This window comes from Pristis pectinata, chromosome 4 (assembly GCF_009764475.1).
Source record: "Pristis pectinata isolate sPriPec2 chromosome 4, sPriPec2.1.pri, whole genome shotgun sequence".
NCBI lineage: Eukaryota > Metazoa > Chordata > Chondrichthyes > Rhinopristiformes > Pristidae > Pristis > Pristis pectinata.
The window spans coordinates 51,879,493-51,895,329 of record NC_067408.1 but is presented as its reverse complement, the minus strand read 5'-3'; the positions used below and the strand labels follow the sequence as shown (position 1 = coordinate 51,895,329).

Sequence of the window (15,837 nt, the reverse complement as noted above, 5' to 3'; positions counted from 1 at the left end):
AGGTATTGTAGTTAACACAAACCTCCGTGTTCATTGAACTGAGCAACAATTGGTGGAAATTAAAGCAAGTATCCTGAGGAGCACAGATCTAAGTGAGTTTGCCAAATAAGTCCAACAGACACACAGCTCAAGGTCAACAACACCTCCTTCCCCACTATCATCAGGTTCTTGAACCCACCTGAAAAACCCTAATTCTACCTTGGACCATATTTCGCTCAACTTGCACTAATGTTGTTACATTATTTTATGCTTATTTTGTCATGTAAGTTATGTATAGTTTATGTTGATTTAAGTTTATGTTAACTTATGTTTGTAATGTACTATGCTGCTACTGCAAAAAGTTAATTTTCATGGCATTTATACCCTAGGTATGTATGCCCATGACAAGAAATTTGAACTTGAGGTCCAAGAGATCGTCAGATTCCTCTAAACCTGAATTTAAGGTCTGCTATCTCTGTGCACAACATCCTGTGAGAATTTTGCACTCTTTAATTTTACCATGGTGCTCCAACAGCACCTCTCAAATCCCCAAGCAATAGCTCCAAGAAGGACAAGGTCAGAGGTGCAAGGGAACACCACCCTCTGCATGCTACCCTCCAGATCACGCACCACCCTGCCTTGGAAATACATTGCTGCTCTTTCACTGGATCTAAACCCAGGAACTTCCTTCCTCGTATCACAGTAGGAGACCTTCACCAAAAGGACTGTAGTGGTTCAAAAAGACAGCTCCCCACCATATTCTCAAGAGCAATTAAGGCTGAGCAATAAATGCTGGGGGGAAAAAAAAACTGCTAGTGTAAATTAGTGGGTCAGGCAGCAACCGTGGAGAGAAATGGACAGGTGATATTTCGGGTCGAGACCCTTCATCTGGACTGAAAAATAGAGGGAAGATAGCCCATATAAAGAGGAGAGGGGAAGAGCTGGCAAGCAATAGGTGGATCCAAATGAGGAGGGGGTGATAGGCAGATGGAGGACGGGAGAGTAGAAATAGCGACAGAGACTGGGAGATGATGGGCGGAGGCAACAAAGGGCTGCAGATGATGGAATCCCATAGGAAAGGAAGGTGGAGCATGGAATTAAATCAGGGAGGTGGGGAGGGCAGATGGGAACAGTGGTGGGAGGATACTCAGTGGGCGGAGTGTGTGGCTGATGGCCAGATGGAGTGGGTAGAGGGAGGGGAATGAAACGGTGATGGGGGGGATAGCTGTGGGGATGGAGTGGGTGTAGGAGGAACTGGGTAAATAAGAAGGAGAGAGAAAAAGGATGGAGAAGGATCAGGTTACCTAAAATTGGAAAATTCAACATTTATGCCATTGGGTTGTACACACTCCAGGAGGAATACAAGGTGCTCTTCCTCTACTTTACATTTAACCTCAACCTGGCACTGGTGGGGGCCAAGGACAGCTACAATGTGATCCCACACCAGCCACGTCTTTCCCTCCCTACCTCTTTCTGCTTTCTGAAGGGACCACTCTCTCCATGACTCCCTGGTTCACTCATCCCTCCCTAGCCATCCCTCTCCCTCCCCAGGCACTTCCCACTGTAAGGGTAGGAGGTGTAACGCCTGTCCCTACACCTCCTGCCTCACCACCATCCAGGGCCCTAAATAGCCCTTGCAGGTATGGTAGACATTCACATGAACCTCATCCAACCTTGTTTATTGGATTCGGTGCTCTCGATGTGGCCTTCTCTACATCAGTGAGACAAAGAGCAAACTGGTCAACTGCTTTGCTGAGCATCCACGGTCTGTCCGCCTTGGCCTTCTGGAGCTCCTGGTTGCAAGCCATTTTAATTCCCCTTCTCAAACTGACCTGTCTGACCTCAACTTTGGGACGTGGGAGGAAACTGGAGCACCCATAGGAAACCCACTGTGACAGAGAGAGAACATGCAAACTCCACACAGACAGCACCTGAGGCCAGGATCGAACCTGGGTCACTGGAGCTGTGAGGCAGCAGTTCTACCTGCTGTGCTACTATGCTCTCTTAGAGCATGGGGACCCGTTATTCAAATCTCAGCTCTTTTCATAAAGGGTAAACAAATGTATTTTTAAAAAGAAGGTAGCATGTTGCCAAATAAATGTACATAGTCATACAAAGACTCAGACCAGGTTTATTTCAACATTCTTCCTTTACCACTTGTGATTCCATTCAGTTCTTTAAATAATCGTATTATAAACACCAAATACAGCAAAAACCACAATTCCGTTTAAAAATACTCAGTTGATTTCCCCTCCTGAATCTTACGTATTGCTTTCATTGGCTTGTTCAGCACCATATTGAATATTAGCACCTATTGTTCCTTTGAAAGCAAAGCACAGAAGTTCTCAGTGACTCCGATCTAGAATCCAAATTTATTGCGTCTAATCTACCTCTCACACCAAGTGCTGCAAGTTACAATGCAGCTGTTGAAAGGTGCCAGATAAAGTGAAGGCAATATTGCATTATAATGAATGATGCTCCCCAGAAATAGATATGGTTGACAGCAGATCACACAGTTGTAAAATGTTATTTTAAATCAGTCATCGATCCATTTAAAATAAATGGGCTAACATATGTTCCCATCCCAATATTATATTGACATTTGGATAGAGAAGAAAAGAATTTGTATTTATAAAGTGCCTTTCATGTCTTCTGGACAAAATTTTCATAACCAATGCCATATTTTTAAAGAGATATCACTGCTGGAATGAAGGAAACCAACAGCCAGCATTGTATGTTGCAAGTTTCCATGAGCAAAAAATCCATACTATTGATATTGATGAAGGGATAATTGTTGGTTAGACTTGGGGAGAGCTTGCTGGTCCTTTATCAAAGAGTGGCATGGGGTCATTTAACATCCATGTGGGGTGAGGCTAAGGAGGTGGGAAAGGGACATTTTGATAATCAATCAAAAGACAGCATCTTCAACAAGAAAGCAAAGCATTTGGCGTCAGGATTGTGAGACACATGAGACGTAATGAGCAAGGTGGCTATTCCTGTGGCTTACTGTACACTTCCCCTCAAACTAGGTAAAGACACGAGCAATTTTGGGAAAATACATAAAGTTACACATATTACACAGATAGCCTTTCTCAACTTTCTCAAAGTGCTTAAAGGTTCTTCTAGAGAGCCCTTTCTGATGTTGCACCCATCCCTGCCCCCCCCTTCACAGTGCACACCATACATGTTAGTGGAAGGTTCAGTCTCTAATATCACCCTCAGTAGCTTATGATCTTATTGTTCCTTCCCCTTTGTTCCTAAAAGTTCTGAACCTTGTTAAGATATCACTCAAAGGGTGAAAGAGAGCCTTGATAACAAATAGATAATCTTGAGAATGTAATGAAAATTGTTAAGGATCCCTTTAAGAAACACATCTGACTCCTGCCTGACTCAGGAATTTAAAGGTAAGCTGCTTAAGCAAAATATTGAATGAAAAGAGCTCTTTTCATTGGAGGAGAAGGTGTAAGTATGTTCCTCAGCCTCCATGGCTGACATACTTACCTTTCTCAGCATGGGAATACTGCAGGCAAGGCAAACCAGGCTGGGTAAATTGAAGTCCTCAGTTGATTGTGGAGGTTGAAGATAGATCTCCACTATTCCTTGGGTTGCTGGTCTCCACAAACGGCTCTACATATTTCCCACCCCTGATATCCTCCTACAGTGGAACAATCTCTGACTAGTAATGTCTGGGCTTGCAATAGAAGAAGGACCTACTTGGTTAGATGGTGAGTGCCCGGTGCCTGTAGAGTCCATGACCCCAGAGTGAAGTGACTAAAGTATTAGTTCGTACCTCAAACCCACAATGGAAATGCTTCATACAGAGTCAAGGAAAGAATTTAATCAATACCGCAACTAGGATTCGAAAAGCCACCAATTAATCATTTGGGCATTTTTTTTCAATTATGTCACTTTAAGTGAGTAAGTGCTGATGGCGAGCTCAGCAAGTGCAGTGAGTGACTGATGGAATTTGTTGCAGGAGAGATTATTGCCCTAGATGTTTGGATGACCAATTTATTGTTTGTAGAAGATAGGAGGCAGGTGATATGTTCATGTTTGAAGACAAGATTTTTACAACTCTGTGTGTTAATGTAACCATGTCAGTAGGTTTTTGTTTAATTTATTCATTTTCATGATCTGGGTGTCATTGGCAAAGTCAAATTTTATTACCCATCTTTAATGACTCGTGAGACACCTTCATTAACTGCTGCAGAATTTCTGGTGAAGGAGACCTCAGAGTGATATTGGGGATAGAGTTCCAGAATTAGGGCCCAAGGATGACGAAGGACAGCCAGTATATTAGCAATTCAGTAGGGTGTGTGATTTGAAGGGGAACATGCAGGGTTGGTGTTCCCGTCGACCTGCAACCTTTCTCCTTCTTATCGGAAATGGTTGGGGGTTTGGGAGGTGCTGTTGGTGCAGTCTGGTAAAAAGAAATATACACCAAAATTCTCAAGGAAAAGTGTGCACAGTACATGGTGAACCTTGAAGAGGGGTATGTAGAAAGCTGATGCTTTCTTGGACCTAGTAGAATTATAAGGCAAACTCCTCAAAATATTTGTTTGTATTTCCACCAATTGTTGCTCAGTTCCATCAGTACTGAGGTTTGCATTAACAGCAATGCCTTGACATTTTGTTTTGTGGCCCTGGCCCTTATGCAATCTCCTTCAGACCTTTAGGAGATGCTGGCGAGCTGTGTGATGCTAGGAAGCTACCATATGGGCCTCTCACTAATGTCAGGAAAGAGTGAACAGTTCAGCTAGCACCAACTGCACACAGAGAAGGTGCTTTGTTGGTCTCTGCCTATACTCCATTCAATGACAATGTGTCAATTCTGCATCCAACCCCCATGTCCACCAAGATCTATCCCGATTTAGTCAATACTGCTAATAATTAATAATGCTAAACACAGCTCCATATTGTTTGCAAAGTACTGCTGCTCCTTCCTACAGCTGAATTATGATTTTTATTTCATTGAGGAAAATTTGAAGGCTAATGTCTTGGATTGGTATTAATGAATTAAATTTAGTGGGACCAATTAGTGCTTGTGAGAATGTAAAATGTACAGCAGTGTTACAGGACCTATCAGCTTGACTAAGTTGCTGAGCTGAAGGTCAGTCAGGTCTGCCTCACATCCAGGTTTGAGCACGTGGGTTAGCATTCCAGTCCAGTACTGTGGGAGATGCAATGTTAAACCATAGTCTGATTCAGCAACTTTGGTAAAGAACTCATGGCACTACTTAAGGAATAATAGAGACATATAGCACAGAAACAGGCCCTTTTGCCCTCCATGCCCATTATAATCCCATCTTTACTAATCCCATTCACCAGTACTTGGTCTGTAGCATACTACACTTTGTCAATTCACAAAGGGCTGGCAGTTCTCCCAAAGCCAAGACCAACATTTGTCCTTCAGCAAGCATCATCTAAATGCACATCCAGCCTAATGGTGAGGACCACTGTTGGGGCAAAATGGCTGCCTGACCAGATCAAAAATGTGAAGTCGTTCAAGTAATTTCACCATAAGAAACGATGTACTTGGAAGTGTTATTAAGATTTGTGTGACATTGTTTCAACATGTTTTTTAGATATAAGCTTTGGTATGAAGTACATAATCTAGCATAGACCTGAAAGCTGCAAGGAAATAATTCAGAAGTTAGTATTCTTCATTATATAGTTGAAGACTACCTCAAAAAGTTAGGTCACCCAGGAAGCTAATCAAGAGCTGGGTTTGGTTACGCTGAGATTAATTTTTACATTCACCAGCTGGCCATAGCTTGTCAGAGGAGATGGCTTGTACTGAGAGAGTACTCCCCTATGACAGATTATTGCTCAGTTGGTGTAAGTCTAAACTCCATCACTTCAGTGGGAGGATATTTGGATCACCAGATATTTGTATTGCATTCAGAATAGTTAGCAGAACCTCCATCCCATTGAACTTCAACAGTTCATTGTTCCATATACCATAATGGCACCAAGAAAAAGATAGACTTCAAATAAAAGCCTCTATATCTGTATAAAGTACAAAACATGTTAACAATATAACATAATTCAAACAGGCAAATAGAACTAGACTGATTAATGCAAAACTGCTCAGGAAAGGCAAATATTCAGGAAATATTTATTGCCCTCAACATTTTCAGGAGAATGCAGAGTACTTCAAGAAAAAGAAAAGAACTCACTTGGAGCAGTGTATGTAAAACTTGGAGTTATTCTAAGTCCTTGACAGGATTCTTATTCAAAGGGAATTGGACACTCAAATGAACAAATTGACACATCTGATCCTCATCTCCCCAATATACCATGTTTTAATGAACAGGGAAATTGGAAACATGATGAATTAGGCCACTTGCTTCAGACTTACTGATCTCTGATGAGCAAGACACTACACTGGAAGGAGAGTCTTGGAAAGAAGACCTTCAAGGTTTTTCTCTCTATTGTTAAAAAAGGACTAATTATCCAACATTTGTTATCGTCCTTCTCAGACAAATTCTGTCCTTTAATCAGCCACTTTCTGAAGATCCAAACTCTCCCGGATGGGGATCTGTTGCCATTGGTTGAAAAGAATGAAACTGTAGATGTGTTACATAACCTGAGCATTGAACTCATTTGTATCAAAAATGTTTGACCATTTAGGGCTTGTGAGGGCTTACTGCATTAGGAGTAATAAATTAGCATCAATTGAGGAAGTCAGAACTGAAATTATACCCAATACTCCACTCAATTTTCCTAATAGACTAACACTTCCAGTATGGGATTGTTGAATGTATCCCAGCTGTTGCATGCAACATCCCCTTTGATAATACCAACCATCTTTTGCTCTCTTCCCACTCTTTTGGTATCAATCTATTTATCTCAGTGAGAGTTGATGGGAAGGGTAGTCTGTAAATATTTGCAGCCAGTTATGCCACTAGTGTTAGAAGTTAGTACTAGTTGGTTACTAGAAAAATCCAGGAGTCTCATGGAATTATGGGTTAATCTCTCAGGAACAACCAGAAAAGTCATCAGGGGATTAAAACGAATTATGTGGCTGTATTCATGTCCTTTGAATGTCTGTTTATTGATTGTAAAAGATATTGGAAGTGATAGGAAAAAGTCTTTTAGATTAGGTGGGGTAGTTGGAAGTATTAGTTTATGAGCAACCAGTCAGGCAGATGTTCACTGGATCTGCCAATGTTCCTCAACATATTATTTTAACAGAGCCATTCACTTTAAGTGTGATAAGTAGCAGATGAATTGCAGTGAGCATTCCTCCACTGATGTGGTTGTCACTTCCAGGCACATTCATCTAGATGTGAAGAGCAAATAGCCTCTGAAGAGTATGGGCGTACTTGCATTGTCCAGGGTGGGTTTGGTAAGCAAGGGGGCGAGGAGAGGAAGGGGAAAATGGATGAGGAAAGGGAGAAGGAAGGAGAGGAAGGAAGGACTCTGCACGCCATGAAAATGTCAAAGGAACCAGGGAAACTCAGTGTGGTGCTACAGCTGTGTGACATCCAGCACAGGCAATCTGTTTAATATGGGTGACGAGGCTCCAATTGAGATTTCTTCCAGGTAGGCTATGGGTGGGTTGTCACAGGCCGCCTTCACCTTCATCTGTGGTGATAGCTCAGTGTGGTTGGTGCCCTCCCGCGTTTCTCTCTTGTCAGCACAAATGCAGTGGTCCGTGCAGCAGAGAGCAGCATTGGTTATGATACGGTCCATAGGCTTCAAGGAGTGCATCCAGATAGGGAGGAAGTCCCATGACTGGAGTTTCTTAGGCAGGTACCTGGGACTGCGTGCCTGCAAGACGTTGGTGATGCCAATGAAGATGAGTATGCCCACGAATGGGGCACCTACACCTATCAGAACCTGCCAACCAGCCATGGAAAGGCCAAAGATTAGCGAGGGCAGGAGAAGAAAGCAGATAATCAGATATAAAACAGCAAACCAACGGTACTTGGCAGTTCGTTCTCCCAAGGTTTTCGCCATGCGGATAGGGAAGCGGGTGATCGGAATTGGGTACCAAAGTATTATCCCGGCGATATTGAAAAAGAAGTGGGAAAGGGCAATCTGAAAAGCAAAACAAAATGAATATAATTTGTTGCCATTATTACTTTGGTAACGCCACAATTAATTCAGTTAAAGTCAGTACTAGGAATAATTCTTTACGTCATGAAAAATATACAGCAAGTTAAATAACAATAATAAGTGTCTGCTGTAAAAATTACCCCTACTGTGGGCAGGGGGTCAGAGTATCAGGGTGGAGTTGATGGGCCTGTGAGAGAGAATGAGTTACAGGGTAACGTGGGGGAATGGGATTGATGGGAATGTACTGAAAGCTGGCGTAGACTCAATGGGCCAAATGGCCTCTTTTATGTTGTATGAGAATATTATATGAGGGTTCACGACCTGGAGTTTAGGATGAAAAAAGGCAAGCGGTTATTTTGTTTTTTTTTCTAATCTTGGTTTATTTCAATGTTATTAGTTATTTCTTAGAACTTTAACACATTTTTAATCGTTACTTACCAAAACACTGGAGGAGGCCATTTGACCCACCTGGTCCATAATGACACCCACTAGTCCCATTCCCGCTCTCGTTATCCCTCTGTAGCACTCCAACATTCTCTCTCACTTGCCTTTCGTTTCCCCTTTGATCCTGTTGCAACTTACCAATGTTAGTGGGTCATTAACAGTGGGCAATGAACCTACCATCTTATCTTTGGGATGTGGGAGGAAACTGGAGCATCTGGGAGAAACTCACAAAGGTCACAGAGAGAGTGTAAAAATTTCATACAGACAGCACCAGAGATCAGGGTCGAACTCAAGGCAATAGAGCTGTGAAGTAGCACCACTGTGCTTTCCCACTGGATTGACTGGTTTCTTTCAATCGTTCAATGACTTGATGCTCTACATCTCTGGGACTTTATGCGTTATCAGTTTAAAGGTCAAGAGATTGTGAGCAAAATAAATGACATACTCAAGGTTTCACACTCATTGTGTTGCATTCATTGCTTCAGACAATTCAAAACAAGTGAACCACAATAATCTCAAGTTCAGGGTGTGTTAAAGCAAGCTGTGTGTACTGCTTCCCATCACTGTTGTTGGACAGAAGTATTTTGGGACAGGGTGTGATGACCCCTCATCCATCCCCACCCCAGTGCTCAATACCTGTTAAGGACCACATCTGAAAGCTGTCCTTTTGAATGAGGTGCCAGAAGATAATGAGTACCATGAGCAAACACGCTCTGGACACAACACACCTCCAGGGTAGGAGAGGGGGAGGAAAATTGAATGAAATGCTCTTGTGTAAAACACAACATTTGTATTGATCACAGAAGACTGACCCCTGAAACAAAGTGGGAAGTGCTGGTTTTACCTGGAAAGCACTTGGTAACATGTCACCTGGGCTGGCCAGAGCTGCCAAAACTGCAGTGGTAGTGGTGCCAATATTGGATCCCAAGGTTAATGGATAAGCACGTTCAATACTGATCACCCCAATGCCTAAAAAATAGGAAAGAGCAACACAGGTGGACCACTTAGACACAATGCAGCTGATCAAATGGTATGCACAGCCATTATCACCTTAACATGTTCTTAAATGTATTCATGCCAGGAAGCCCTAGTGTGTGGTGATTAAAGCTCCAAGCTGCCATTGGAATTAAAAGGTTAGTGAGGGAGACCTAGATGCTTTCTCACCATATGACTGAGTTCTGCCCATCCTCTGCCCCAAGTGATGGGGAAGTGTAGAATATTTCACAGCACTAAGCACGAGGTGTATAGGGGAAATGGTACCTACTTAGAATCCAGCATTGTTTTGTTGTGACAGGAAGGGGATTTAAATTGGATAAACCTGCATAGATGAAGAATCAATCTCAAGAAGATTAAATGCCAACTCTATGGAATCCCATACTATTTATTAAAATCCATTAGCCTTAAATGGGCATTTACATTATCTTTTTTGGGGAATCTTTTTGGAAACTAATGCTAAGATCCTCAGTCATCAGATTAGCAACCACAGATTTTGTGAGGATGGTAGAATGATTCAACGTATTCCTGATTCTGCCTCAACCGTCAAATAAACTTCAGTTCTTATTTATTTTGACATAGGTTTTTATCCTATATGGCAAATTTTATACACACAGGGAGCTGTAACCCAGACAGAAGAGAGAATGTGAATATAGCAGGAAGATGTATATTAATTGATACCAAGGGAGGAGGTTTGGATTGTGAGAGGGCAAGGAGGGGACAGTCTTTTGTTGTTGAAGGTACAGAAGTAGAGGCTGGATAATGTCATGCATGAGTTTAAACCTTGGCTTCAGAGGACAAAATTTACAATCTAAAGTAATGAATGCACTTAAATGGTAGAAAGTGTGGCAGTTACACACAGAATACTGGAGAAACTCAACAGATCAGGCAGCATCTGTGGTGGGAAATGGACAGTCGATGTTTCTGGTCGAGACCCTTCATCAGGACTGAGAAAGAGTTTGTGTCAGGATAGGGATGGATGTGCCTTTTGTGTTCTCAAATAGTCATGGAATGGATCCCACTTAGGACCAAAGTGGACACATTGGGGAGGAAGAAAGGGAATTAAGAAAGGAAAGCAGGAAAAAGCAACAAAGAGAGAGAAAATGGAAGGGAGAGAAAGAAAAGGAAAGAGGGAGAGAGAAAATGGAGAGAGAGGAGAGAAAGGGAGGGAGAGAAAGATTGAGAAAGAATGAAAGAAAGAGTGAGAACAAGAAAGAGAGAGAGGGAGAGAAAGAGACAGACAGGAAAAATGAAAATACCAAGAGGATAAATAGAAGTTCCCTACAATTGTGAAGATTAAACTGTTTCCATTGTCAGGGATCTCAGCTTTAAGAATACTGGCTAGTGAATCTGTGGCAAGTTCTGAAAGGTATTAGTATAAAAGAAAAGTAGAAAATGCTGGAGATATTCAGCAGATCAGGCAGTACCTGTGGGGAGAGAATCAGAGTTGACGTTTGAAGTCGATGACCTTTCAGCTGGAAAGCTCAGCCTGTAAATGTCATTAGCAACGTCCAAAAGGGAATGGGAGAAATATTTCAACTGGAAGATATTGCATGACTCCATGGATGTGAGTAATTGGATGACTCTTTCACAAAGCCAACACTGACAAGATGTGGGAAGATCTTCCTCCATGTTGAAACATTCCATGTCTAGCGTCCTAAACTTACCGATGAGTGGAGTGATGGCTGAAGTAAACACAGAGCTGCTTTGGACGACAAATGTAATGCCAGCTCCCACCACCATGGCAAGATAGCCCGCCAGCCAGCCAAACGGGTATGGGAAATCTGAAAGCCGGGGAGATAGAACGATTAACTCTCCGTATGTGATACTTCAGCAGTTTCCTGAGTTACCACAGCTTAATTATCAGCCAGTTGATAACTGCCAGCACCTGAGGAGCTCCTCAGAAAGCAATAAGCCAAAAACTAATTGATTTCCATTGACAACACTGGAAGCTTCTTAATAATTAGAACAGTGTGTCTTATTATGAACCAGCTAGGCAGAACTGTATTGTCTTATGAATACAGTTTCATTATTGGTTTTAAGATGAGAATCTGGTTGCTAAGGACGACATTTACCTCCCATGTCTACTACCTTTAAAATATATAGGCCTTCTTCAGAATCACCACAGTCCAGGTAATGTTCATCATCTCACCTTAGTGTTAGATAGGGAGGTCCAGAGTTTTGACAATATAACTCAGGAAATTCTAATGAGATATTTTTGGGCTAATTACAACTAGTCTGAAACTAGAACAGCCAACATTTCTGTAATAAACACCAAAAATGCTGGAAATACTCAGCTGTTCAGGCTCACGACAATTCACGGGAGTACGCAGACTAAGTACATTTCACTCAGGTCCTGTGAGTCAGATCTGAAGTGGGCAAGGAGACCCAGAAACCCAGTAGTGTCAAAGCTCCACCTCAGGATACGTCCATGCAAGCACCAATATTATGACACGTGCAGGACCTTTCTCCGTCAGTCCCCATGAACTTCACTCCGTCCCTTTTGGCAAAGTGGAATGATTCCTGAGTGTTATTAAAATGAGCCAAGTTCCATCATTCTCTGAACCCTAACCAAATAGCTTCTCGTTGCATTGGTGAGCAGTTCAGGTAAAGAGCCTCAAGCTCTGTTAGAGTGCTGAACTGAGGAACTCTCCACTTGTTCTGTTGGAAATCTGATTCAAAAAGTGAAACAGGAGGAAAGATTTAGGTCAATCAGCATCTGCTGAGGGAGGACGTTAGAGTTAAGGTTTCAAGAACATAACCTTTCATTTCCCCCCACAGATGGTCTTTGACCCATTGAGTTCCTCTAGCAGATTGTTTGTTGCTCCAGATTCCAGCATCTGCAGTCTCTTGTGTCTCCACTCTTCATTATTAATCTGAATAGCCAATGATCTAAAATATGAAGTCTATTTCCTTTCTTCACATTAGCTTTCCATTTTAAATTTAGTTTGAATTAAATTTGCTAAACTTTTGTGCAGAATAATTCCAAATGTTTGACTGACTGTGGTCCACCAACGAGTCCCCCTCATCACACCAGCACACTCAAGCCCTCAGCCACAGCCAGAGACTCACCAGTATTGATGACTTTTTTGATGGCTTTGGCAACCTGTCCCCTCAGCATGGAATTCAGCAGCTTGACAATTAGAACAAGGCAGGTACACAGGACAACCAGGGAGCCAGCCAGCAAGATCAGCCCCACCACAAGATCAGACATAGTGGAGTTCACAAACAAGTGGTTACCTGGATAAAGGACAGAAATGTTGGAAGACCAAGCAATCCAAGTCAAGCAAGTGGCCCCTGGACTGGAAAAAGATGGAAGTTTTTGCTGAAGTATCTTTCCCAAGCAGCTGTGAATCAAATGATCTATCTCTCCTCCGCAGCTACATAAAACTTTGGTCAGGCTGCATTTGGAGTATTGTATGCTGCTCTGATCATCACATTACAGAAAGGATGGGGAGGCTTTGGAGAGGGTGCAGAAGAGGTTTACCAGGATGTTGCCTGGATTAGAGGGTATGAGCTATAAGAAGAGGTTGGACAAACTTGGATTGTTATTTTCTGAAGCATTGGAGGCTGAGGGGAGACCTGATAGAGATTTATAAAGTTAAGAGAGGCATAGACAGGGCAGATAGTCAGAACATTTTTCCCAGGGTAGAAATGTCAAATACTAGAGGACATGCACTTAAGGTGAGAGGGGGAAAATTTAAAGGAGATCTGTGAAACAAGTTTTTTTTACCCGGAGAGTGGTAGGTGCCTGGAATGGGCTGCCAGGGGTGGTGGTGGAAGTAAACACAATAGTGTGGGAAAGGATGGCAAGGGGGCGTAGGGTTCATATTTTATTCTCCCCACATTCTCATCAACTCCCCCCAGATTCTACCACTCACCCACACTAGGGGCAATTTAGAGTGGCCATTTAACCAACCAACCCGCACACCTTTGGGATGTGGGAGGAAATGGAGGACCTGGAGGAAACATGCATCGTCACAAAGAAAACGTGCAAACTTCTTACAGACAGGACTCAAGGTCAAGATTGGATCACTGGAGCTGCGAGGTACAGCTCTACTAGTTGTGCCACTGTGTCTGTCACCTCTGGAGTATCATGCTAAATTTTTGCCATTGTCTTGTAGGAAGGAAGGATGTGAAATCTATAGGGAAGGAAAGATTAGCTAGAATGGGCCAAGAGATGAAGAACTTGTTGTCGATAGAGCGGAAAAGCTTGGGAGAGAAGGCTGAAAGATGATTTGTATTACAAGGAGCCTGAACTATGTGAATAAAGATAAACTGTTTCCATTAGCAGAAGGGTCAAGAACAGAGAATTCAGGAAGTGGCATAAGAAGTTGAGGAGAATTTGTTTTTACACAGGGAATTAAAATTATTTGAAATTTGCTGTCATGAAGAGTGGTGGGACTGGGTTCATTGTACCTTTCACAATGGATTTATATAAGCTCAGCTTCTTGGATCAAGTGGGTGGGGGTAAGCAATTGACAATCATGGGCGGCCTTGAAGAGGGCGAACAACAGCGGTGAATGGACACTGCTTTGGGAGTGAGTGAGTGGCTGGCAGCTGGAGAAGGGGGGACAAGGTCAGGCATGAGGTGATGGGAAAGGTAGGAAGGGGATGTGGAGAGTGGGATGAAAGAAGGGGAAAAGGGTGAGTGAAGGTGTATTCATTCATATGCATTTGTCTCCATGAATGCATTCCTATGAATGTACTTGTACTGTATGTGGATAGATGTGTGTATTTATATGTAAGCATACGTACGACTGAAGCGTTGCAATTCAAATAGTTAAAAAATGTTAGTGGCCAACAGGGTGAATCTGTGCTGAAATTCAAACTCACCTGTAACAGGTATTGGTATTGGTTTATTATTGTCACATATACCAAGATGCAGTGAAAATCTTTTGTTTTGCATGCTATCCAGACAGATCATGCCATAAATAATTACATCGAGGTCATAAAAGAATGCAAAATATAGTGTTGTAGTTGCAAAGAAAGTGCAGTGCAAGTAGACAAATAAAGTGCAAGGGCCACAATGAAGTGGACTGGGAGATCAGGAGATCAAGAGTTCATTTTTCAGCGTATGGGAGGTCCGTTCAGGAGTCTGATAACAGTGGGATAGAAGCTGTTCTTGAGCCTGGTGGTACGTGCTCTCAAGCTTTTGTATCTTCTGCCTGACGGGAAAGGAGAGGAGAGAGGATGACCAGGGTGGGAGGGATCTTTGATTATATTGGCTGCTTTCCTGAGGCAGAAGGGAAGTGTAGACAGTCAATTGGGGGGGGGGGGGGGTTGGGGGGAAAGGGGGCTAGTTTTCGTGATGAACAGGGCTGTGTTCACAGTAATATCTGATGAGAATACATATCAGTAGTTGCAACAATATGCTGTCCTACTCATTTATTAATGTATGACATCCTTTCCTGTTTCTATAATCTTCAGGCCCACAATAACCCCAGATACAGAGTACAGACAATTTTTCTTGTGGCGCATTTGTGGCTAGGTTGTTTTTAGTGATGTATCTGGGAAATTAATGCACAAAGTTGAAATACATCAAATCGTATTGGTAAGAGATATGACAAAGGTAACAGTTCTTTATTATCACTTAACAGGGGCATTTGCAGATCGGCTGTCCACTATCTGCTCCATCTAATAATGCATTTGCACAAATGTACAAATCAGAGTCAAATTTGGGTAACTATCCTTCAACTTACATTTCTCAATATTTTCTTTGTATGTCCTGTTGACTAGAGTCCATGTGTAGTTCTTATCCTGCCAGCACAGTTCTGGTCTCGTGCACTTCTCCAGACCATCCACTGTGATGTTGTCCTGGAGCTGTAAGAAAGAGCCAGTTAACAAGAGTCTGCAGAAAGCTTGAGAGAGTTTCACCCCCACTGCAAGGTAGATATGGATGAAGGAGCAGAGATAAGTGGGCAAGATTTTTGAAAGTTTTCATCTGAAGGAGTGGGATAAGCATTGCTCATTGCAACATTGCACCAAATTAAGTAAAAAGATAAATGGATAAAATTGTCGGTGGCCAATAGAAGTGAATCTATGCTGAAATTCAAACTCACCTGTGACAGGTTAATTCATATCTGATAAGAACATACAGCAGCAGTTGCAGCAACCTTATTACCCTTGTCTGTCAATGGGTGGTATTCTTTCTTGCCTTTATAATCATCAGGTTTATAATATCCCCAGATTACAAGTTAACCTTTGAATACATCTCTCCCTTCACCACCAATCCTGCTGCATCTCTCTGGCTCTCTCTCTCTCCCCAGTAGGATCCTCTTTAAATCCCACTTTGTAGTTCAAACTTTAGGTTATCCCAGCTCACTTCCCCTACTTTGCCTTGGTGCATCCCTCGTT

General features: G+C 42.4%; 1 protein-coding gene across 1 annotated transcript in view; it reads right to left on the bottom strand.

Moving 5' to 3' along the window:
• Positions 1–3,158: 3,158 nt before the first annotated feature.
• LOC127569281 (sodium-dependent phosphate transport protein 2A-like) overlaps positions 3,159–15,837 on the bottom strand; it is a 30,990-nt gene continuing 18,311 nt past the window's right edge. The window contains exons 9-13 of the mRNA XM_052013776.1: positions 15,183–15,303; positions 12,553–12,720; positions 11,148–11,264; positions 9,332–9,456; positions 3,159–8,025 (exon numbers count right to left, since the gene is read on the bottom strand). Coding sequence (XP_051869736.1) covers positions 7,453–8,025; positions 9,332–9,456; positions 11,148–11,264; positions 12,553–12,720; positions 15,183–15,303 — 1,104 coding nt within the window. The 3' untranslated portion in view covers positions 3,159–7,452. The remainder of the gene's footprint in view (positions 8,026–9,331; positions 9,457–11,147; positions 11,265–12,552; positions 12,721–15,182; positions 15,304–15,837) is intronic.